The sequence below is a fragment of the Gouania willdenowi genome, chromosome 1 (assembly GCF_900634775.1).
Source record: "Gouania willdenowi chromosome 1, fGouWil2.1, whole genome shotgun sequence".
Lineage (NCBI taxonomy): Eukaryota > Metazoa > Chordata > Actinopteri > Blenniiformes > Gobiesocidae > Gouania > Gouania willdenowi.
In genome coordinates, this window is record NC_041044.1 from 7,508,677 (window position 1) to 7,533,262 (window position 24,586).

The 24,586-nt window shown below is 38.7% G+C and overlaps 1 protein-coding gene across 2 annotated transcripts; it reads right to left on the reverse strand.

Annotated features, from left to right (window-relative positions):
* Positions 1 to 136: 136 nt before the first annotated feature.
* On the reverse strand, positions 137 to 22,173 carry trmt1 (tRNA methyltransferase 1). 2 transcript variants are annotated; one of them, XM_028460015.1, is made up of 16 exons: positions 22,011 to 22,173; positions 18,874 to 19,251; positions 12,368 to 12,569; positions 11,159 to 11,346; positions 10,922 to 11,037; positions 7,522 to 7,634; positions 6,612 to 6,760; positions 5,491 to 5,574; positions 4,252 to 4,321; positions 3,914 to 4,048; positions 3,555 to 3,640; positions 1,844 to 1,952; positions 1,685 to 1,761; positions 998 to 1,117; positions 668 to 776; positions 137 to 424 (listed from the first exon to the last, which is right to left on the reverse strand). In XM_028460015.1, the coding sequence occupies exons 2-16, from the start codon at positions 19,236 to 19,238 to the stop codon at positions 350 to 352; spliced, it is 1,998 nt and encodes a 665-aa protein (XP_028315816.1). In that variant the 5' UTR covers positions 19,239 to 19,251; positions 22,011 to 22,173; the 3' UTR covers positions 137 to 349. The 2 variants fall into 2 exon arrangements, with proteins under 2 accessions (XP_028315816.1, XP_028315809.1); XM_028460008.1 differs by lacking the exon at positions 137 to 424 and having other exon boundaries at positions 524 to 776.
* Positions 22,174 to 24,586: the final 2,413 nt, after the last annotated feature.

The following is a 24,586-nucleotide window of genomic DNA, read 5'->3' on the forward strand; positions in this document are numbered from 1 at the left end:
AGTGAAACTGTTAATTGATGTTTGAATTATTCTGATATTTTCTGAAAAAGGGAAAATGAAGTGACAAAAAGGAGCAGCTTTATCTTAAATTAGTAAATAAATTGTAGATTTTAAAAAAATAAGTCTGACCACTCACTAAAAGTAACATTCTGGACTTTAATGTGAGCAAAAGCTGACAGCAGTCAAAAAACAAAACCCAAAAAAATACTCAGAACAGAAAACAGCCGTTTTTGTTATTTTTAAGCTTGTCGTTTATCTGCGGCGCAGCTCATCATCTCAGCTGCATCACAACGTTTAAAACAACTAAAAACTCACTTAAAAAGAACAAAAATATTCTGATTGATGGGAATTATTCTGCTTTTTCTTCCTCTGTTATTGGTGGATCATGTGAGTAGCAGCACACGTCTCCCTGTGTGCACGTTCCCTGGAAACACACAAATGATTATGGAAATGTTACCACGAGGTCAACATGAAGAGAAAAGTGCAGCTGCCACATTCTCAGATGAACAGATCTTGTTTCCACAAAGAATACACAAAATTAAATTGAAAACATAAAACACAAATGTAGTACTACAAAAAACACTAAAAAAAGAGAAATTTGCAACAAGCACAGAACAATTGACGTGTGTGTATTGTGTGTGTGTATTGTGCTGATTCCCAGTCCAACCTCTCTAAATCTTTTACAGGGGAAGTTTTTTAGCGGAGACGAGTCTGTGATCTTCCGTTTGTTCTGGAACTTCTTCCTTTTGTCCTGAAGGTTGGTGGAGATCCCCCCACTGCAGAGAAGTACACAGTTAGCTACACCACCGGTTAGTTAGCTACAGCACCAGTTAGCAAAACACCACCAGTTAGCAACAAGAGCTGGAGCAGAACGACGCTGCACGTTTACAGCAGGTAACACATGCTGCTGGTTCAGTGACCTTGGGTTGTTATTAAAGGTTAAACTGTGAGTGCTGAGCTCCCTAAAGGGAGCGGAGCCAGGACAGCTGAAGGTTACCCGGCTTTGGCGCGAGCTTTTGGTCCCCAGAAGGCGTGAGGGTTCTCCTGGAAACGAGTGAGATGGCGTTTACGAGACTGAGGGTTGGCGTCTTCCCTCGCAGTGAAACAAGCCTCCAGACTACACACACACACACACACACACACATTATTCCCACATTGAAGTTCTGCATTGTGTAAAAAAAACCCACATTTTTATTACTAGTGAATTTAAAAATATTGAGACCATTGAACTTTGTTTCAAATAAACAAATCAGATCCAGGATGAGGCGTGGCTTAGCCACGCCTCTCTGACCATGCTGAACATAGAAGTTATCTTTTGCATTGTTGTTCATATTTCTAGTGCATTTTTTTCTGCGATTCTTTTTTGTTTATAATAGAGATGAAAATGAGGAAACGAAAACTGAAATAAATTATTTTGTCAATTATTATAAGCATTGCATTTATGGCTCTGACTCTGTAGTCTCACTAAAATTAAAGCTTTGCAAATACATAAATGAATATGAATGCTTTAAAGTATAAATAGTATAAAAAGTATATGAAAATATGTATTTAGCACAATATGATATCAAATAAAATGTTTAACTTGACCACACTCGTGAACATTAAATAATGAACAGGCGTCTAAGTGAGTGAACTGCTGAGTCATATTAAATATGCTGTCTCATATCTGTGAGGCTGGTGTTACCTGGGCTCAGTGGACAGGATCTTGAAGGCAGGGCTGGTAACAGACAACTTCTCTCTCTTCACAGGATTCATTTTCTCCTGCAGCAGCCAAACGTACATTACTATCAAACAGTTTCTGATCAGAGGACAAACAATCAATCCCTGAACAACAGATTTTTACCCAGCATCTCATGATGTCCCAGATAGCTGCAGAGGGGGCGTCCGTCTTGATGGCGTTCTTACAAGCGTGTGAGATTGAAACCCTGTGACCAGCGTGGAGCAGCGCAGATCTACACAGAAACAGACAAAAACACATCGTTTTGTACATGTTTAGGGGCTGTGGACGCAAATTAGAATTTTTGATATAATTTACTGCATATTTACGTTTGTTGATCACAACAGATGTTTATTAATGTGAACTGTCTCCATCAAATAAACAAAAAACATTTTTTCCAGGCTATTGAACGCACTGCTGTATTGGCCGTATTCTTGCAATTTTCCAGGAGAAATCCACAACATTGGCCCCTCTATTGGCTGATGAGGGTGCCCCTCAAACGACTCAGCCAATCAGAACAGGCAGGTAGGCGGGCTGCTATACTTCTGTTTAACAGATTTCCTTGTATTCTGATCAGTTTCAATTGATGAGTTTCCATCTCCACATGAAGTCTCCTCCTCACTGCATATTATTATGTGTGTGTATATATATATATATATATATATATATATATATATATATATAGTCAGAGTGACTGGATTCAGTAAAAACTATCAGCTTCACGAGCTCTGGACTCTGACTCAGAATCCAGACACTAACGCTTCTAAACAAGCTTAAGGTGGTGATTTGTTTACTTTATGCTGTTTATTGTTTCCTACTATTACAAACGGGCTGATTTCTACTGTATCCAGGCTGATGTCGTGCTCTGTTTGTGTGTGTGGCAGATCTCCCTACATAAGCTTCTCCACCAGTCCACGCAGATGGCTGCCACTTCTGAACCTGGTTCTGCTGGAGATTTCTTCCTGTTAAAAAGGAGTTGTTTCTTCCCACTGTCGCTAAATGCTTGTTCATGTGGATTTTGTTCGGTTTTTTCTTTGTTATTATGAATTTTATATGTTGGTAAGCGCATTGAGATGACTGTTGTAAATTGCGCTTTACAAATAAAGTTGAATTGAATCAAATCAGAGTCTACAGCTGCGATCACTCCTGAACAAACCTAACACATTGATTTGACAACTTTATCCCATCTATTATTCCCTACTATTAAAAACTGGCTGAGATATTACATTTGAACCCTTATTGCACTTTTCATATACTCTTCTCACCGTGAATGCATACGAGCCAGCCCTGCTCCAGAGACTCCCATTTATTAACGGTATTTGCTTTTTATTCAAGCAAACGTCTTACTTTTGGCACAGAAAAACAAATATTAAACAGATGTTTGACTTCTCTCCTCCACTCAGACACTGTGTCCCGCATACAGACCATGACGCGTCTGTCCTGTTAGTGAAGCTGTGAGGAATTTCACTTTTCCACATTATCCGAAGCCTGTTTTTGAACGTTTAGTTCACTGTGATGTTCAGTGGCTGTTCCAGTTCATTCATTCTGCTGTAGGGGTGACTGTCAGTAATGTTCTGCCTCCCGACACATGTGTGACTGACTAAAAAATCCACACAGAGCGCACCGCCACATTGGCCGCATTCACAACTTTAAATAAAAAAAAGCATCCTATTACACTGCAAAATACAGTAAATGTTTTGTTTCGTTAAAATCCATGATTTAAAAAATTGATTTGGACATTTTTTGGATCAATACAATAATCGCGCAGTGAAATATTGCGATACATCATAATCAATTTTTTCTTACACCCATGATGTGTGTGTGCGCACATGTGTACCTGAACTTGAGCAGAGGTGGAGTGTTGCAGTGTATGGTGCTGCTCAGACTGTCCACAGTGTAATAAAGAGGCACATCGTCCAACTCCTGAAACACACACACACACACACACACACACACACCACACACACACACACACACACACACACACACACACACACACACACACACACACACACACACACACACACACACACACACACACACACACACACACACACACACACACACACACACACACACACACACACACACACACACACACACACACACACACACACACACACACACACACACACACACGTGTATGTAGCAGTGTATGTCTCATACAATCAAACCAACCAGAGTGTGTGTGTGTACCTCCGTCACCACGCTGAGCATTCCCTCGATGCGTTTGGCCGTTCCAAACCTGGAGGGGTTTCCCGCCACAGCAGACAGAACCTTGTGGACAAACTGAGAGTCGTGGATAGGCTCCGCCCACAAAGGACCGCCCAACTACAGGGAGAACAGAGGCAATACCGTAGGGTGGGTGGAGGACTTAAGTTGAGTTTCATGTCACAGAAAGCTGGTTAATAAAAAAATCATGACTTCAATATTTCAACAAACATGTTTCTAAACAGAGCCACACGCACAGACTCAGTGATAATATTAGTGTTTAGAAAAGCTAATAAAGCTTTAGGACTTTGGTGTAGAGTTACCTGGTGTCTCTGTCCACAATGCTCACACTCTGTTCCAACTGGAGGTCCACTGGCAGCAGAATACTTCATACTGGAACCATAACAGAGCAGTTACACCACCATCATCATCATCATCATCATCACGCACTTTCCTGTTAATTCATCAAATTTTATTTGCACTCAAGTCAGACACACAAAAGTAAGTTTTCCATTTCTACAGAGGCTCTACACATTAAACTTGGCCCAGTCCACGTTCTACATCTTTGCTGCACGTCTCATATACACACAAGGATTTTCTAAATCTGAATAGATGTTTTATCTGTTACAGGCTCCACACATAAAGATAAAAAATACAATACTGTTGCTGTCATTCTGACAGTATTGTGTGTGTGAGCTCCGATTATCTCAACACACACACAAACAGGTCTTCCTCCAAGTCAGAAATCTTGTGTGATCAAACGACATCCAACAACGTGATTTAATGCTGCGTTCCGAGCAACTCAAAACTCTGCATTTCCCGACCTCCTACTGGACAAAGTGACTTGGAATGCCACCTAAAGTCGGAGCTCCTACTCGGTAACATCAGAAAAAATGTATTACTATAGCAGTCAGCCATGTTTGAGATATTTGGACATGCTGCTGCTGAACTCTGTTGAACTGAAACAGTGGAATTCTTAACTTGGTAATGCCGGGTTCCTTTGAACGCAGCAACATCGGGACAGTGTGTACCTTGCTTTATCTCGCTATCTCGCATTTTTTACTTTTACGGTGACCTTTCGCTCAACCCAGTCCCATCAAAAAATGTTAACAATTTTGTTGATTTCTAGCACTGAGAACTCCTGATCGTTTGTTGAAAAACAAATATTTCTGATGAAAATGACACATAAAACTTTAACTTTAAATCCACCATGCTGTTGTCATGAATTTGTAAAGTTAAATAGTACTAGTAGTAAGTAATAGTAATAGTAGTAAGCATTCTCATTGATCAAAATGGTTTCATATTCATCCAATCGCTGATCTGTTAAACACGCTAAGCTTCCTGTTTGCGATGCAAGATTGATTGAACAAAGGTAATTTCCATCACACTATTAAAGGTAGAACACCTAACGGATTAACACGATTCTTAGAAATCATCAATGTGAAATAGAATTGGTGGAAATCCACAAGTCAGCGAGAAATTCACATCAATGAAAACAAAAAAAATAATTTCAAGCTCTAAAAGATTGTGTACGACTGCGTGTTGAGCATGTGCTGACTCACTGTTTGCCATTGATTGTTCTGCGGCCCATTCTCTGCAGGTGGAAAGAGCCACAGCCGACACAGTTATAGACCAGAGCCTGTTTACTGTGGGGGGGGGGCATAGAGGAGCAGGACACAAGGACAGTCAACATCTCTGCTCCATCAAGTGAAACATAAAGAAGGAGGAGCTGCAATGCTGACAGGACAAGCCAATGTAGAACTTTTCATTACTTTCCATTAACACAATTGAGTAGCAGCAAATACAGATATTAGCCGTCATTGATCAACTGTTCGTACGTTCAGATCTGAGCGTACGACGTGCATTCAACCAAATTCACGCAAGCTTCAGTATTTATCAATTTTGACGTGAACGTACGCTATGATCAGATCTTACGTCAGATCTGAGCTTGTGAATGCAAATCTGAGTGAGACTGAAAATAAAGCACTAAACAAACCTCAGCTGTCAGTTAAGAATAAGCAGACACATTCAGAACAGATCACAAAGTATTATTAAAACAATTTAAACAATAAAATTAATTTAAAAAAAAGCCTACGTTATTACTGAAACAGCTTTTTTGGTTTTCCTTTCACAGAATACCGTATAACCCCACTAATAAACTCTGCTACTGAGCAGGAGCGCAGAGGTTTGATCATTAATTTCTTTTAATGTGATATTTATTGCCTAAAGGGTGTGGACAACTGAGGTCGATATAAACGTCATATCTGTGTGTTTCCAGGATCTCTACTCTGTAGCTCTTCACAGTGCACACAGGGGGGCAGACATCACCTGCTCTGTAGATGATCCTATTCCACAGAGCCTTTAAATGAGCTTCTTTAAGTCTAGTTTTCACACCTTGAAAAAGCACATCTTTGTTTTGCTGCACCTCAAATATGAAGATGTAGATTTTCATCTTGGAAAAGTATATTTTCTTGTTTGACCTCAGTGGGCGGGGCCCCCAAAACTGGAGGACGTAACAAGTTAATGACGATCAAATTCAGCCGCCGAATTTATCAACACCCGATTATTTGTACGCTGGGATTGGTCAGATACGAATGTTTCACATGTTGGTCCTGTCGTACGACACCAGTTTTTGTGCAAGGTTTATAAATCAGGGCAATTGTGTGTGTGTGTGTGTGTGTACCTAGCAGAGTTTTTGACGGTAGCCTGTCCTGTGAAGACTCGTACAAAGACTCGAATGTAGAAGTCGACACTGACTGAGAGCAGAGGCTGAATGTATCTCTGGTAAACTCCTGCACGCTGGTCCAGACTGTGGAGGATGATACGGAGAGCCTGGGAAAATAACATCACAATAATTAATTCCCTCGTTCAAAAATGACAATAATAAATGTGGCTGTTCCAGTTACATCCTGAATCAGGTTTGGCCTAGCTACCCTTCTGTTCCATGGTTTGCTCCATGGCTTGGTTACATCAAACCAATTTAAAGCAGTGGTTTCCAACCTTTTTTTGGGTCGTGATCCCATTTTTATATCAAATGTCTGGAGACCCCAGGCATTTTAATTTTTCTAGAACAGAAAAAATACCATAGACCATAGACAATAGTTACAAATCTTATATACATTATACTACAATAAGTGTGTGTGTAATTATCATGGTTATAATAATGGTATTGTGCTATTAGAGGGTGAGGGGAGAAGACATTAACAAGTAAGTAATAGTCAAATATGTGGGGGAAAGGAACTACATATATATATATATATATATATATATATCTCCAAGCTTATACAAATTAAAATTGAGAGAACAGAGGAAAAAATTAAATGAAAACAAGAAGAAAGTCATCAACATCCCCTGCCAAAAAAAAAAAAAAACAGAACCAGGGCAATAACTCCGGAAAAAAATATTGCGTGCTTCTCATTTCGAACTCCATCAAGGTATTGATACCCTGAAGCCACACACCAAATTTGGTTATCCTAACTTAAACAGTTTCTGAGAAAAGCTGTTCCCTTTAACTCTGAAGGACAAAGCTCAAACTTACAGTATATTTCCCTTCCACACTTTGTGGCTAAATAAATAAATAAATAAATACGCACCATTTCATGGCAGTATTTGGCTTTAATGGAGACTGAGCCGTATTTGCTGTAGCAGGTCTCACCACTGTTCCCAGCCATCACAGCCATGTCCGTACACGTTATACACAACAGACCTGTAGGAAGCAGATACAAAACCAAGAGTCCGTCAGAGAAGGAACAGGAACAAAGGAAGAAAGGCCTCTGAATCAAATCTAATCCAGGCACACTTTGTGATATCGTACAGTTGTCCAAAGAGTCGAGATCCTCATGAAGCTGGGGATTGTTTACACCCCGACTTTCTTCTACACTTTGGTCATTATAACACTCAAGTAGAAGTCTTGGGTTGTGTAAAAAGGACAAGAGGCGTTTTCCAAATGAGGCAGATTCTCTTCCTTCTTTGTGAATATAACATCCTCCTCATTTGTAGTTGCCTCATTTAATTCTAATGTATCATATCTGCACTCTCACTGTAAATATTGTAAATTCTTGTGTTGTTGTTGTCTTGTCTTTATAATGTATACATTCTGCATCATCATGTTTTTGTGTTTGTAAATGATTGGGATGGAGAGAACAGTAATAAATTCTCTACATGTCTTGTACAATAAAGCTGACTGATTAATCTAACTACTGACCTCACTCTTTACCAAATACTGTTCATATAATGTATGGAGCAACTGGTCAAGTCATTTAAAACATTAAAGATCAACCTAAAAACTCCTCAAATTCTACAAAAAAAAAGCAAAACTCCAGAGAACTATTCATTGTAAATAAATATCTAAACTTAATAAATGACTCATCTTTGTTAAAAACCAACAGCAGCACAAAGTAAATGTATTTCCACCAGATGGCAGCACAATTCTGTAAATAAAACTTAAATCATTTCAACAGATGATTCATAATCTCTCACACTTCACAATAAACACAAATGCAAAAAACAAAACAAAAAACCCTCCACATCAATTACATAGAGTTCAGGAAAGTTAACCTTAATATTTAATTTAACAGAAAAATAAATTAATTTGTCTACATGAAGTAGTTACATGAGAATTTCATTCATTCACAGCTCTGACTGACAGCAGTGTTTTTCAACCTTGGGCTAGGGACCCCATGTAGGGCCGCCTGAAATCTCTAGTAATTGATTTTTAATTTTTTTTGAAATCACTGATTAAAAATGTATTTTTCAATTTTATTAATTATCCTTATTTTAAACAAAAAAAAAATAAATTATATACCAGAAAAGAAAAAATAAGACGTTTTTGTCCAGATGGTCAAACTAAAAATTCAATGCACCTGCTCTTCTTGAAAAACGTATTCATTTTTAACAAATAAAAAAATAAATAAATGCAGTGCATTTAGTGCAAAAAACTAAAACAAACTATCAATAACATAGCATCACCTTTTTCCTCACCATCTTACACATTTTCAGAGAAGCTGCACAGACATTCTGCAGCTTTCCCTGAATATTTGGAGCAACTTTGAAACTTTTCAATATTATCAAATCCTATGTTCAAGAAAACTCACTGTTTAGCATTTCAATTGAAAATTCCAATTATGGTAAAAGAGAAACACTTATTACACCAGTGGTTCTCAAACTATTTTGGGTCGAGTACCACCTTATTTCTGAATCCAAGTACCCCCTTTGTCTGACCACAACATTTTCTTTAGAACACCATTAATAGTGATAACATTTTTGAATAATATAATTTTGTAAATAAGTGGAATTAAACAGTATTTAACAAATTTTGATAAAAAAAATTTCAATCAGCCATAAAGACACTTTTTTCTTCTAGAATTTGTTTCTGAACATGTTTGTTTTTCTGTGTTACAACTACAGAGCAAGCAGGATTAGTGACAAGTTGTGCCAGCTCAGATATATAGTGCATTTAAAAAAAATAGATCTACATTTACTATATTTTTCCTTTTTATCAAATATTAGTTATTTCAGGCGACCCCATTGTAACTCCAGACAACCCCACATAGGGTCACGACCTCAAGGTTGTAAAACACTGATTTAATGCCTCCAAAAAATATTTATCTCTATAGTTTTTATCATTTCTCGTCTGGTGTGGGACCAAGACTGACCCTTGTATTTTCATTTCATGTTCTAATCAAGATCATTTCCATCATCATTATAATTATTATGATTTTTTAACTAAAAATAAAACCCATATTTTTCATGCTCACATTTGTTAATGGCGCATTCACACCAAACGCGTTGAAAGCAGCAGGTTTACATTCACAATATATGGTGGACACGCTTCTAGGAGCGTCGGAGGTCCCGTGGCGCGTTTTGAACCTTTTCGCGCGGCGGACGCTTTTGACGTGCGTCCGGCGCCTCCAACGTTGCCAATGCTGGAGTTGGGAATGTTGAACTTTTGGGGCATATCGCGGTGCGTCGACCAATCGGGAGCTTTCCCCAACCATGACGTATTCAGAATAATGAGAAAAAGAAAAAAAAACACTAACCGGAGGCGGAGACAGATGGACAGGCTCTCTTCTGCTGGCATAGAGCGCCTGTAGTTGGTGTCCTAGTAGGAGATATGCGGGTCAGCAGGTCATCAAACTGGGCAGGGGAGAGACGGAAGTAGCCCTGAAAGTGAATCCAGAAACGGCGCCGAGGCGCAAATAAAGCCAAGCCACTCTTTGGATAATGTAGAGCCGATGAACTGGGGTCTTCAGCAAGAAACTCCAAACTTTATTCTCCATTCAACCACACTTCTCTATAGCCCTCTGACATCACAGTGCACACACTGAGTCACACCAAAATACATCCAACTGGAAACATCGCCTTCTAATCACAATAATGTTCCACCACTTCACAGTCAGAGTGAATTATGAACGTAACTGATCGTCACAATATCATCCATTGTATGAACACAACCAGCAACAGAGAAGCCCCTCCCCTCGACGCGCGTCCCAAGCATCTTCGACACTGGTGACAAGCGTACTGATTCAATGAGCACAAGCATCCAACTAAGTGCGTGAGGCACGATTTTGATGCCCGAAACACGTTTGGTGCGAACGCAGCATAATTTTCCTCTCTCTCCGGCAAGTACCCCCTGTAGTGCCACCATGTACCCCCATTTGAGAAACACTGTATTACACCATTACGGAATTTTACCCAACATAAAGGAAAAAAAACAACTTTTAATTGTTAACAAGTTTTCACAAAGGCTGTCGATGGAATTAAGTGCAATACTTTGGGTCGCCTGCAGGTGTCGCTTCAGGTTTGTTCTCTTTTGTTTTTATATCAGGTACTATTCTAATTTGTCATGTAATGTTTAAATTTGATAGTTTTACTAATTTTAGCAAGAGTGCTTTTGGTTTTTCTAAACTGAATTATTTATTGTGTCCAACACTGATGAGACTTCATCATATTCTAAAACTGTAAAGCACACAGTGATGATTGGTTGAGACCCACCTCCTTCACTGACCGCCTGCACGGCAGCATCAAGAAAATGGGAGGGGCTTCCGTAAGGATCCAAATCAATGACATCATAGCGCTCCTTCTTCCCTCGCTTCTCATACATCAGCATGCTGAGGAGGAAAAAGGAAAAGGAAAGTCTTCATGGCATGTACAGCATGCATGATCAGATCGATGAGTCAAACTTCCTGAAGAGGTAATGAGAGGGAGCAAAGTCTCTGTGCCAGATGTTACCTGGCATCCTTACAGCTGGCTTGGAGCAGGTGGCTGACTCCGTTATACTGGGCATTCCTGGCAATCAGAGCGGCCGCCTTGGCAGAGAAGTCGTTGGCGGTGATGCTCAGCAGGCCTGGTACTTCCAGGGCGAAACGCACAGAGCGCAAACCAGAGGCCGCCAAACCCTCCAGGACACGCAGACCAAGCTGGAAGCAAAGAAAGACGTGAAGGATGGTTTTTAAGCTGCTGTGGCAGAAACAAATAGAAACACAAGCAATCCTGCCATAATAACCAGTACACTGTGATATCTGCTTTACCCATGACAATCAGCCCAATTACATCACATCACACATTACAAACTATAACATTACTCTACATGCATGTAAAAACCTGATATCAAATACTCATCAATTTCTCAAAGAAACTTATCACACCACATTAAAATGGTCTCTCTTGGAAATGAGAGCTCATCTCAATGGGACTGCGAGTATAAATAAAATAATTACAGCAAGTTATTTTGTCTTCTTTTTGAATAATATGTTAAAGTTTTGTGATATTTATTGCCTAAAGTTTGCAGACTGAGGCCAATATAAAACAACATATCAGTGAGTCTCCAGGATTTCTGTTGTGAAATTGCTCGCAGCACACACAGGGGGGCAGACGTCACCTGCTCAGTAGCTGATCCACTAAAGGCGCTTATTTAAATACAGTTTTCACACATTCAAAAACACATCTTTGTTTTGCTCCACCTCAGATGTGAGGGTGCCAATTTTCATCTTGGAAAAGTGTCTTCTCTTGTTTAGTCCTGTAGTTGATTTTGTCGTACGACCAAATGTGCACTCAAATTTGCACCAGTTTTCACACAAGGTTGATAAATGAGGACCCATGAATGCTCTTGTTTTGTAAATATTTTTCTCTCATTTTGGGGATTTTGTTGTTAATTTATGTTTTTTGGGAGTCATATTGTGTATTTTTTGAGTCTTTGTGTATTTACACTGTCATCACTTTGTGTTTTTTGAGTCATTTTTGCTCTCTTTTTGTGTATATAATTTTGTCATTCTGTGTGGTTTTTGAGTCATTTTGTGCATTTCCCTGGGGGGATGCACACAGAACTTGGCCGAGGGTCAACGGGCCACCAGTTGCCAATATCTGATCTCGCTCCTTCTTAATCACCTAAATGAGTTGGATCTTCTATGAAAACTGGCAGTACAGAAACGTCCCTCGTACCTCACACTTCTCTCCGACAGTGGCCACCACAGCAGACTCCTCGTCTCCGTTCTTCTTCTCTGTCGTCAAGTCGGCCTCAGCGTCGACCTCGGGGTCTTCCTCTGTCAGAGAGACCAGCACTTTCTCCTTCTCCCCCGGCACCACCACCTTCACTCCACGCTCAGCCAGGAGATCCCTCGCAAACTCTGTGATGACGGCACATCTGCCAAGAGATGAGACAACAAATATAAAATAACTGATCATTTAAATCATTTACAGACACACCATCACTGACACTTTACAGATAGTTTCCCACATTACAAAACTTTCACTTTTGCGACGCTTTATATTTATTAATGCAAACCTGCTGTTATGCTCAATCTAAAGGAAGTCACGGCTGCAGGATTAATTTTTTTGAGAGGAGTGAATGAACGATTTCCCACTGAGGAGTTGAGGTTTCCAGTTATGTGTGTTCTTTTGTAGTGTGCGCAGTAAAGACTCTCTATAAAAACTTTAATGATAAATTTAATTAAACATGATGGGCCCTTTTTATATCAGGAACAAAGACATGATTGGCTTTCAGTCTAGATGGCTCTGCCATGAGGACACGACTCTCGTAAATTACTCGTAGCGATAAACTGGCATGAGTAATTAAAGCTTAATGTGTATTTTAATGAGGCTTCAGGACTGAGAGACAAGCATTTGTAACCTTTTACTAGACCACAGTGTTCAGAGGTTGGATCAAATCTGACAACTTGCTTCTGCATCTCCGTCTCCAGTCCTTCATGTACATCCTGTCCACGAGGAACACTGACTGACTAAATACGACAGCTGATTGGATGCTGGGCTTTGATTCTACATGCTGATAAAGACATGACACACTCCTCCAATGTGGCATCATTATAGTTCCCTTTTAATTTTGTGCAGGAGTCCCACTCCTGGCAGGTTTTTGTTTGTTTGTGTGTAAAGTACTAAAGAAAGCACCTGGCTGTACCATTTAATCAGACGTTCCAAATCAGTAGTTTGCATGGTTTACTTACACTAAAATGAATAGCTGACAAATGTAATCAAATTTTTTTTTCTACAATGTCAGATATGAACACCATAATAAACAATGTATATGTGATAAAGTGAGAATAAATATTTCATACATGTCGATTTGTGCCCAATTTGATTTGAGATTCTATTTGATTCAATCTGATTTTCAATTCGGTAACTTGAGGACATTTTAGTTAATATGGAAGAGATTCTCAGAGAACTAATGATGTAAATAGTAGAAATTTACTATTAATTGGTGCAGTATTAAAATATCAATGTTTACAATAGGGATGCACCAAAATGACAATTCTTGACAAAACCGAAAATGAAGAAACCAAGGCTGAAAAACAAAACTTTGAAAGAAAAGATTGTCAATTATTAGTACCATTGCATCAATGGCTTATATGTATACTAAACTCACTAAAACAATTAAAAATGCATAAAAACATTTATTTATCACTAACATTCTAACAATGCACAATAAAAATTAAATATGTGTAACTTGACCCCACTGACTTATACATTAAATAATAATGTACAGTACTATAACTGAGAAGGCTGGTGAAAGACAGACAAATAAAACACAAAGTGCATTTAAGTTGTTGATGAAGAGCAGCTTCTCTGCTTCCTCAGTCTTAACAGGGATTTGGCCAAAAACCAAAAAAGGCACTTTTGGGTATTTTTCATACAAAGTAGAAGAGATTTATTAAACAATCAATTTTAGGAATTTATAAATCGATATCAGACCATTCAAAGGAAGATCAATTTTCCAAATGCATTTTTTTTTGGTCTTTTTTCCTTCCCAAAATTATCATATTGTTCATCTGTCAGATCGTGAACTCAGTGTATCGTCCCACCTCTACTAGCTATCTATTGAATACCACACAGACTGATAAACTGCTTGTGAAATAACGTGAATAATGTTAGACTTTTAGAACTGGTCATGGGAAAAAAAACTCTGAACCAGATTTTAAGGGGATACTGATGAAATGGCAAAGTTCTCATGCATCTTATCAATCGGATGATGTTCTTCTCTCTGTACATACTTACACACGTCCAATAACATTAAGAGTGGGTAAACAATGCATGGAGGTAGTCAGTACATTATAGCTTCCTAAAGTTCATCTGATTTCAGCCTGACTGTGATGAGCGATGGTTTGTAAGATTTGCAAAGTGGAAACTGTTGTTAATTAAAGCTAGTTGAGAGAATCTCTACACATTTAGGGAGAAGCTGCATCAGACGGCTTATATACAGGTTTATAGCCGAGTCAGCAGCCCGTATGGCTCTGTTCCGCTCCACTGTGGCTTCCTGCAGCTTTGACAGCAACACCACGTAAGAAAATGACAGCTGTGTATTGTATTGTAATGGAGCACGCTGTGCAATGGGCAGCGTTCCAAAGGGAACACTCATTTGGAGCTGAACGCTGTTAATGTGACACTGCAATTTAAAAAGAGTTCATGTTCCATCAACGCAAAATCTGCCACATTGATTACATCGACCTTCTTTGTAATACTAAGTTTAATTCTAAGGTAGTTCTGCTTTAATCTAACCATGGTTAGAAGACAAATAATCCTACCTCACATAGGCTTCTAGACTGGACTGGATGGATCCATTTTATTAGCTGCAGATTTGTTAGCCTCACATCCATAATGTTAATATTCTCTTCAAGAACGTGCCAAAGGATCTAGATCGAGATGTGGAGACTGTGAAGGTCATTGGAGAAACATTTATCATTTATTAACTTTTATCTAATGTACGTGTCAAACTCAAGGCCAGGGGACCAAATCCAAATCCTTTAGAGCATCCAAATTGGCCCAAAGGAAAAAGTTAAAATGAAAAAACATAAATCATTGTGTAAACTACTACTACTAATTCAGTTGCAGAGCTCCTAGCTTTCCAATACTTACAACACATGATTGCAGTTGTTTTTAATTTAATTTATTGCTTAATAATTGTAGGTCCCTTACATATTTTATATACTATTTATACTTGGAAGGGAAACTAGAGCAATCTGTAGCCCACTTTGAGTCAAAACCTACAGACCAGTTTGATTCAGAGCCTTTTTTTAGTGGGAAATCATTAATAGAAACACACTGGAGATTTAGAAATGGACACGTAAGCTCAAGTATGATGTGCACGCCAAGAAGAAATGAGATGGATCCATCTTGTTTGGCGTTTACATTGAATTGAGTAAAAGTTCTTTTTTATGAGCTGCTTCCAGTATCAATGTGTTGTTTAGTCAGTAAGTAGTAGTAATAAGTAAACTTCATTTATAGAGAGCTTTTCATAGGTAAAAACCACAAAATGAAGTACAAACATTTCGGTCTCGTACCGAACAAGGAAAAACAGTCAAATAACATGGAAGACAAGAACGTGAGAACTGTTGGTCACCAAGGGCATAGGAGGCACCGCGTATTTAAATGAAAAATGGGAAAAACAATATAAGGAGAGGTGATGGGAAAAAGTAAGTTGATCCTCTACAAGCCTTGGTTTTAAATTAAACTTTTCCAAGACTTTTTCCTTTAAGATGGTGCCAAAAATCCGTAATAAAAAAAAGGAAAACATATTGTTAGCATTGAGCAACCAGCCTTTTGATTACCTTTTTATGAGTCCAATCTAATTACATTCCAAAAAATTCAAAAGCACATGGTGTTCATTGCATGAGGAATAGGAGGAAACTCATTTAATTATATATGCAAGATGAGCTGAGTAACACAAGCTGTTACCTATTTGGGACTGATTACTGATGTAACATAACAATTACCGGTAATAAGAAGGGATAAGGGATAAGAAGAAGGTGTTGGGGGGGGGGGGGGGGGGCAAATGGCCCAGTTTAATGTAAAATGGAATTAACTACAAAAATTGACGTCAATTCATGTCAATAGTGAAGGATTATACTGTGCAAGGTGTAAAACATTCCATCGCAGATATCTGGACTGAACTATATGTAATTTACCTCAATTCATGTTTTTGCAATGAGAAAAAAAACAAAAAAAAAAACTCACCCCCCTAAGACTAATTGATGTGTTTTAGTTGAACTGATCTGACCCAAGGGAGGGCCTCGAGTTTGGCATGCCTACACCAAAACTACATTTACATTATTGTGTTATACAAAAATACATGTATTTATGTTAATATAACATTCTCTTCTTTCCCTCAACAAAGGCGGACGCTTACCCCTCTGCTTCCTCCCTACCTGCTTTATCTGCCCTCCTGCTGTTGCTGCTTCACCTTGTGCTGTATTTTGTCAAAATCTAATAGGAGCCTTTCTCTACATCTCTATCCATAAACCAAATGGAACAATTTTTTTCAACAAAAGAACGGGCAGAGGTGAGCCCACCTGTCCAAACGGAACGTCTGCGTCGGGATAAACGAGGACGTGGAAGACGTCTACATATTTTCAATTATGTTAGCAGTTATTTTGCTGATTAGAGATGGCAGTTTCCTGACAATCACAAAGTCTAGATTACGTTGACAGCTGTTTTGGGATGGCTGCTAGTCACTTTCTGATGGTTTGGGCAGGGCTATTAACACTCAGACTCATGCGATAAACAAACTCAAAAGAACGTCTACGCATAATGGAATACAACTGGGAGAAATGAAACTGCTCAGCTTTCGATAAGGCTACCATATTGGATTACTGCTGAGATGAACTGCAGGCTGCACGAAAAATTTTAGGTGCCAGCCGGCAGTAAACAAATTCCTTATCTACATTCGGTCTCCCCTCAGCCAGCCATTGAAGGGCGGTTCATCTATTCACCAGGATGTTGTGTTGACTGACACTCCGTCCCCTCCTCCTCCTCTCCCCCTATCACCACCACCTGGGAACTTTGTTTCTGAACTCAGATCTACCCCAGGTCGTTTCACGTCATCTGCGCCTGGGCTGAACTGTACAAAGCGAAGCGAGCGGATCATGTTTCAATGAATTCTTTGGTCCCCAACCACTCTCCCTCCCACGCAGTGGCAGCAGCCGGCTGCAATCCTCCCCCCCAACCATACGTGCTATGTCAAGTTTTTGTTGTAATGGTTTTTCATGGGTTTTTTCCCCTAGTCCTACACTGTGAGCCACTAAGGGAACATAGTGTAGGATCTGCCTTTTTCCCCTCTCTTTTCCTCCATCTTTCATCTAAGGATGCGGGGCGCTGCCCTTGTGGCAACCTACAGTTCTCCCGCTCCTGTCCTCCCATGTCATATGTGCTTGTTTTTGCTGTCCTTTGTCAAATTGTTTATTCATGTTTCTTGGACGGGATGTAAGTGAAATACAAATTTCCCCTTTGTGGGACGAATAAAGGATATCTCATATCTCATCTCATAAAAGCTATTTGTTGGAGTCATAAACGTTGTATTACTAGCCTTCAATTTCAAACGTATCACACAAAAATACTTCAAACCCTGAGCTAACAGGGTTAGAGAGTGAGGCTTAAAAGGATCATAGGGCAGGAACAAGAAATAATAAACTCCATAGTGACAGCAGCCATCAGTCAAGCCAATGCGTGAATTCTTCAATGCAGAGCAGCTGATGCTGTGACACGGCTGTGTTTGAAATGTCACACTAACAAACAATACACTATAAACTCAAAGAGTATATACCGTTTATCTACTATCAGTATAATTAGGATGAAGACAACACCCACTGTATACTAAGTATACTTTCCCAAGATGCATTTTGAACCTGAAGCACACTGAGGCTAAATATCTCTGTTGATTCTCCACATTTAAGGTTCTAAAAACATTTAAAGCAAGAAAGTGACCAAGTAGAATATCAACATGTGCTCATTTGTTCCATAAAATGCACGTGTCATCATTTCATTGTTACATTTCGGAGATTACTTATTGTCCGCCATTAATTACTGATGAAACTTCCGGTTAACTTCAAAACAAGAGCCCTATTTACAAAAGTGCCAAAAAATGAATGGAAGACAAGAAGAGAAGCTTTTGTTTTGAAAAGGGAATGTTTGACTTTTAGCTTGAAGCTGGTTCACTCGCAATGCATCATGGGGCGGTTTAGTATGATTAGTGTGCGCTTAAAAAATGTCTCCATGTAGTATACGTTCAGGTATTTCTCACGTGCTCAATCTATCCATACTATCTAATGTGAACACATGACATACTCATTTTGACATCAGACTTAGTATGAGTAGTACGTATGACATTTCGCACAAAGCCATGGTTATTTATTTACTCGACGTTGCCTTTACTGCAAGACCTCAGCACGTGTTCACGGAACCAAACCGCAGTTTTGTCCAATGTCTTCCTCCAGTCTTCAAGTCGTCAAGGAAGTGCATTCTGCCTCATTCTCTTTAGTTTCAAATGCTTCATCATCCATTTGCATTAAAAAACTTAAAATGAATGTTTATTTTTTTCTCTCATCCTACCCTATGCTACTTTAAAGTTTGTTTGTTTTTACTGTGAAAAAACCCTCAGGCAGTGTGCCCTGTGCTCACGTTAGGTTGTTAAATGCCATAAAGAAAAACTGACTCATACTCACGTTAGATCTCGGTTAAACTCCTGGACGGGGTTGTAAAACACCTCGTTGGCGTTGGGAAACAATATGGCTGCCTTCCCTTCCTTTACCACCGTCTCTCCAGGTAACAGCTCAGGAGGGGGCGTTTCCTTTGGGTCGCCTGCTGTTTGGATGTCAATAGTGGAGCTGCTCAGCTCTGCTGGAGGCTCAGCAGGTGCCTGTGGAGGGGTGGAGGAGGGGGCCTCGACGTCCATGGATGTACGCCCCCTGCAGGCAAGACCAGGCGTGCCCACACTCAGCCGCAATATCTGTCTGACAGATCGACAGCAGGAGGGACCGATTTGATGGGAGATGAAGAAGGGTAATAGACGGGTTGTTTGTATCAGCATAAGGGCAGACCGCCTGGAAAAAGACACGAAACAAAAGTATCTATTGACTTGGACTTGAAGCAGAGCTGGGCGATATATCGAGATTTAAGATATATCAAGTTATCCATTTTAGTGATATGGATAATTGTTACACTATTGCCTTTATCAATATATATATATATTTTTTACAGCTATTTTTTTATTAAAATATTTGTTTTATAAGTTGCTGCTTTCTCTACTTCTCAGAACAGCATGAAGAGCACAATTAGATGGATTACTGAGTGCGTTCTAACCTAGACCTTCCCCTAAATTTCCACACTACAGTACTCACTCACACGTGCTGTCTCTTAAAATTTGTCTACAAGCATGAAATTTGGCATACTTACAGTTTTTGACCGGCTGAATACAAATCTGGTGGGAGCCGGAGCCAATTCTCAACGGGGTCGCCATATTAGATCATTTAAAATGGGGGCCACCCAAAAACACATTTTTCTGTTACTAGGCAACCAAAAGTCAATTAAAATTAAAAACACATTTCTAAGGTTCTGGACTTCTAAACATGGTGCCTATTTGACAATAACCTTGACTGGCATGGCCATCTGTGAATATTTAACATTGAACTTGTATGACCAAAAATGTCTTCATTTTACAACATAGAAGCCCGACATCCCATATCAAGGTATCCTGAATTAATCAACCAAATCAACCGTTTGTTAATAAATGTGCCTGTGTAGCATTTTGCATCAGCAAATTTAACCCTAAACTGTCTTTCTGGTCAGACTTCATTTGAATTCAAATGATTAAGATTATTATTGTATATCACCATTTTAAGAAAAAAATATTGAGATATGAGTTTTGGTCCATATCGCCCAGCCCTATTTGAAGCATTAAAAACTCAATGGGACAATTATCCTAAGGTGGGTGAGAACAACAGAGTGACACACAGATGCTGTCTGACAGATCAGAAATAGAGGTGGCTACTGGTTCCAATCACCAGCAGAGGGCAGTGGTCACAGATGTGGAGAAACCAGCTGACTGCAACATCAGGAAGAAGGAACACGAGAAAAAGGAAAAGTAGCAAAGACTCAAAGAACAACTGGAGCAGATGTGGAAGGTCAAAGCCCACGTGGCCCACATGGTAGTAGAACTAAGGGCTGTGACCCCCAAACTAGGAGAACTGGTGGCTTCAACAGATTCCAAGAACAGAATCTAAAACCAGTCCAGTAGTGTGCAGTGCTAGGATCAGCTAAGAAACAAAGGAACCCTCAAAGACAGTGGAGTTTATTTCAACATAGCTTTATTCTAATGCTAATTTTACACTTACATACAAGTTTTAAGAGTTGCTACTTTCCCTATTTCTTACTGTCTGCAGAAGGGTCAGGCAGATACAAGTAAGTAATATTTTAGACAACATTGATGTTTTTGTTGGGGTTTGTTTTCTAGGGTGAAAAAAATTATTGTTCAATCAAATGATTTAAGTTCAAACAAACACTGCTGGTGCTTGAAGAGCATTTACTGGTGCCACTGTTTCTGTTAGTAAGATTTTCACTAACAAAAAGCTATTGAGATCATTCATTGTAATACTTTTACTTTCTGCAAGCCCTAAAAAACAAGACATAATTTGAATAAATGTAAAGTTCTGTTGAAATGTTGTTTTTTTTAAATTGTATTATTTTTGCATGGATACTAATTTTAATGCTTATGATACAGTTATTTGAAATTACTCTCAATTACCTCAAAAAACAACTCAAAGTCTGTTAAACTGCTGCAGTAACTCTGACTGAGAAGTTCATCCAGGCTACCTACTGTGCTGAACCTCACTCACAGGTGCTGTCCTATATACAGTAAGAGAAAAAGCTAAAAGTAGTGAAACATGTTGATATTGAGCATCTGTCTGTTAATTAAAGTGTCTGTGTGGAACTTTGCACTAAGGATAAAAGAAAAAACTATTTGGCAATATATTGTGATATTTCACTGCATTATTATTATATTGATCCAAAAAATATCCAAATACATTTTTATTGATGTTAAGGCAAAAAAAAAAAAAAAAAAAAAAAAACTTTAATTGCGCTAACATACACATAGCACGTAAATGCCTGGTCACACCAGACCTTGTTAAACTACCTACTACTCAATGTATTTAAGTTGATTGCGCTTCAATTTCATGCAACATACTGGACACTTTTATAGATGTATAGGGTTTTTAAGAGTTTAATAACTTAACAGAATCAGAATCTGCTGAAGAAGCAAAAGTTTAACTTTTTTGAAAAATGTCATTTGACTGTTTGATAAACGCACCACTTGTACTTGTAATGAAATAAATTGTATTTCATACCTTTTTGTGATGTATATTGTTTTTGTTAGGGATATATCGCATTGTGACATGCAAATCGTGAATTTTATCGTATCGTCAGATTCATGGCAATGTACACATCTGGTTTGCATCAGTGACTTTGAAGAAAGGTTAGATGAATGGAGAGAAAGAGAGCTCATTATACTCATTTTTGATAGTTTACATTACAGCTGAAGCATCACCAATTATTTACAATTTATCATGAAGCTCAAAATCCTTAAGTTACATTTTAACTATTTTTTTTATAGAATTTATAAGCTACCAAACATTAAGAATGTCCCACCTACACTTTTGTGAGACCAGTTGGTGGACTCCAGTGGACAGGGATCGTATATTGGTCAAAGTTAATAGTTATGTTAGCACATGAACGTGACATTTTGTAGAAGAGCACTAGCATGTTTGCTAACTGTGCTACTACTGCTGCTAACACAGCCGCATACCTCTCAGACGTCCTCAGTTCAGACCCTGTCTGTCGCTCAGTTAACCAGACACTGTCCGTTACCGTCTGTCCTTTATGCAGCACTGACTGCTGGGTGGTCGGTTACCTCTCACGTTTGCACACGGAGGTAGCCATGTTTACAGACTTTTCTACGGAAGACCAACACGGACAAAAACAAAGCGCGAAGCCCCGCGCGTTCAAGTGAAGGAAACGGTGTGACGTAAGGACAAGAGCACGAGAGCAGACAGGGTCGATCAGCCACGTTAAATGGCCTACTTTCACTGCAGTGAACATGTGAGCACGCTGTGGAAAACACTTGAGTGTGTTTTCATGAATAATCTAATGTAATCTCAGATCTAGTCATGCATTGGGATGAAAAGGGCTAAACATAACCTGTTGTTGTCTATGGGAAAGTGTTAGAAAAAGAAACCTCAATGATTGGAAAAGGTCAGAGCAGGTCAATGATGACACCATGAGATGATGTCAGAGAAGTGGCTGCGAGTCATTTTAACAAAAACAAGATGCAGAATTCCCTGCTTACAATACAATTACATTTTAATTTAAACATTCACTGTAGCTGCTCATTAATAAAAGCAGGTGTGATGAATAACAATCAATATAATTTTCAACCTGTTGTTGAGTAGCAGAGGTGATATATCCTACTCAAGTAGAAGTACTGTGACTTGATTGAAATTGTACTCCAGTACAGTAACGAGTTCATTTAAATCCTACTCAATGTAAAAGTGAATAGTTACTTTCACCCCCATGTTTATTTTTGGTAATAAATCCAGCCACGATTTCCTTGCATTAAGTATAAACTTAAAAAGAGAGAGACCAAATCTTGCACAATTGGAACCTAATTTATTTTCCACAAAGGCATCTATATAAAATAAAAGGTTTGTCAAAATATTTTTGAAATAAAATAACTCCAATGAATTCAATTTAAAAAAAATTCTCAGGCTCTAAGACTAAGTATAGCTACATTTATGAACTCTAAAACTGAGAAAATAACCTCCATTCAATGCTGTTTTGGCACGCTGCAGTACGTTTAAACTGATTGGTCGGCTATGATGTGACGCATTTGACTGTTGTCTCATTTCATTTTTCGTAGTTTCACAAAATCTGTTGATCATTTTAAGACAAAAAAACTAATAGTTTACTCACTAACGGTTGGGTGTAGAAATGTAACAAATTACTTACTTCTTTTAAAACGTACTTAAGTACAATTAAAATTACAGATTCAGAAATATACTCAAAAATTACAAGTACCCATAAAAGCAACTCAATTATAGTAACATGAGTACTTGTAATACATTACTTTCACCTCTGGCTCAGACTGATTAATCTGTTTTTTTTTTTTACATCACATGAAGGGTTTCTAGTACTCTAACAATTGAATCTAGATTATATGTTATGTTCAAGGCCCAGGGAATTATAGATAATTGTATTAGAACAGTAATGGGCAACTGGCGGCCTGGGGGCAGCATTCGGGCTGGCCCTCGGTCTAATTTTGTCCGGCCCTAGAAGTAAAAATACACTGAAGGACAACAAAAATACACAAAATGATAAAAAAAAAACAAAAAAAAAACATGACAACAAAAATACACTTAACAGTCAAAAAAACACACAAAATGAGAAAATATATACACAAACGCAACAGAAAAATACAAAACGACAACAGAAACACAAAATCCCTTGTTCTTTCGTGTGTTAATGCTCGATTGGTCATTATTCTTAATGCTGATATGATTGTGTATGATAATGTGGCCCTTGTGATAAAAGTGGCCATCTGCCATGTGCGAGGCCCTGTTAAGTTAGAATTGTCAATAATTCAGTGTTGAACTGAATTATTTTGGCAATAATATGATAAAAGACAGACCTATTAGACATCCCCTGTAAATAAACAGTGCATTTTTGTTGAACTATTTCTAAAATGTTGCTCAGTTTATGTCGACGGATGCAAATAATTGATTTTCCTTCATTCCTTTGTAATTTATTGTGTGTGATTGCCCGCCAAAAATCTACCAAAGTGACTTCTTAACACATTTCTATTGCTTCCAGTAAAATTCCCCCCAAAAATGGCATCGGTTTATTTTGTGGCTGAATGTTTTAGAGGTGATAGCAGCTCACGGTCAACAGTTATATATTACTATGATAGGTATACAAACTATAACACCAATACTTAAAATGCTTCACAAATAGTGGAGGTCTTTCTTTTGAGTTCATGTAAATGAGTAGGTCCTGTCATATTTCCAGCCCCTCCCCCTCCTGTTGCTCCTGAGCTCATTAGCCTCACTAGTTCCACCTGTGTGTGATTACTCTCACCTGTAGCTCTGCTCTACTCCACAGAATTTAACCCAAGCTGCGTCCAAATAGTCCCTCCTATCTCCTTTACTGTCCACTGTTCCTTCACCCCAGGAAGTGTTTAAGTGGTGGCCATGATAAAGAGCGTCCAAGTTCTCTTTAAGCTCAGGAAAAGAGGCTCAATGCATCCTTTTTTACCTCCTTTAGCCTAGGAAACACTGATGCATCCTTTACCAAAGGAGATGAGATATTGCTAACCCACAATTCCTTGCG

Excerpts from the sequence above, each read along its gene's own strand:
- trmt1 (XM_028460008.1), bottom strand. The coding sequence starts at position 19,238 with ATGCTGATACAAACAACCCGTCTATTACCCTTCTTCATCTCCCATCAA. Across the intron at positions 11,347-12,367 it reads CTGTCGGAGAGAAGTGTGAG|CTTGGTCTGCGTGTCCTGGA; the intron begins GTACGAGGGACG and ends CTTTGCTTCCAG. Across the intron at positions 11,038-11,158 it reads GCCAGCTGTAAGGATGCCAG|CATGCTGATGTATGAGAAGC; the intron begins GTAACATCTGGC and ends TTTCCTCCTCAG.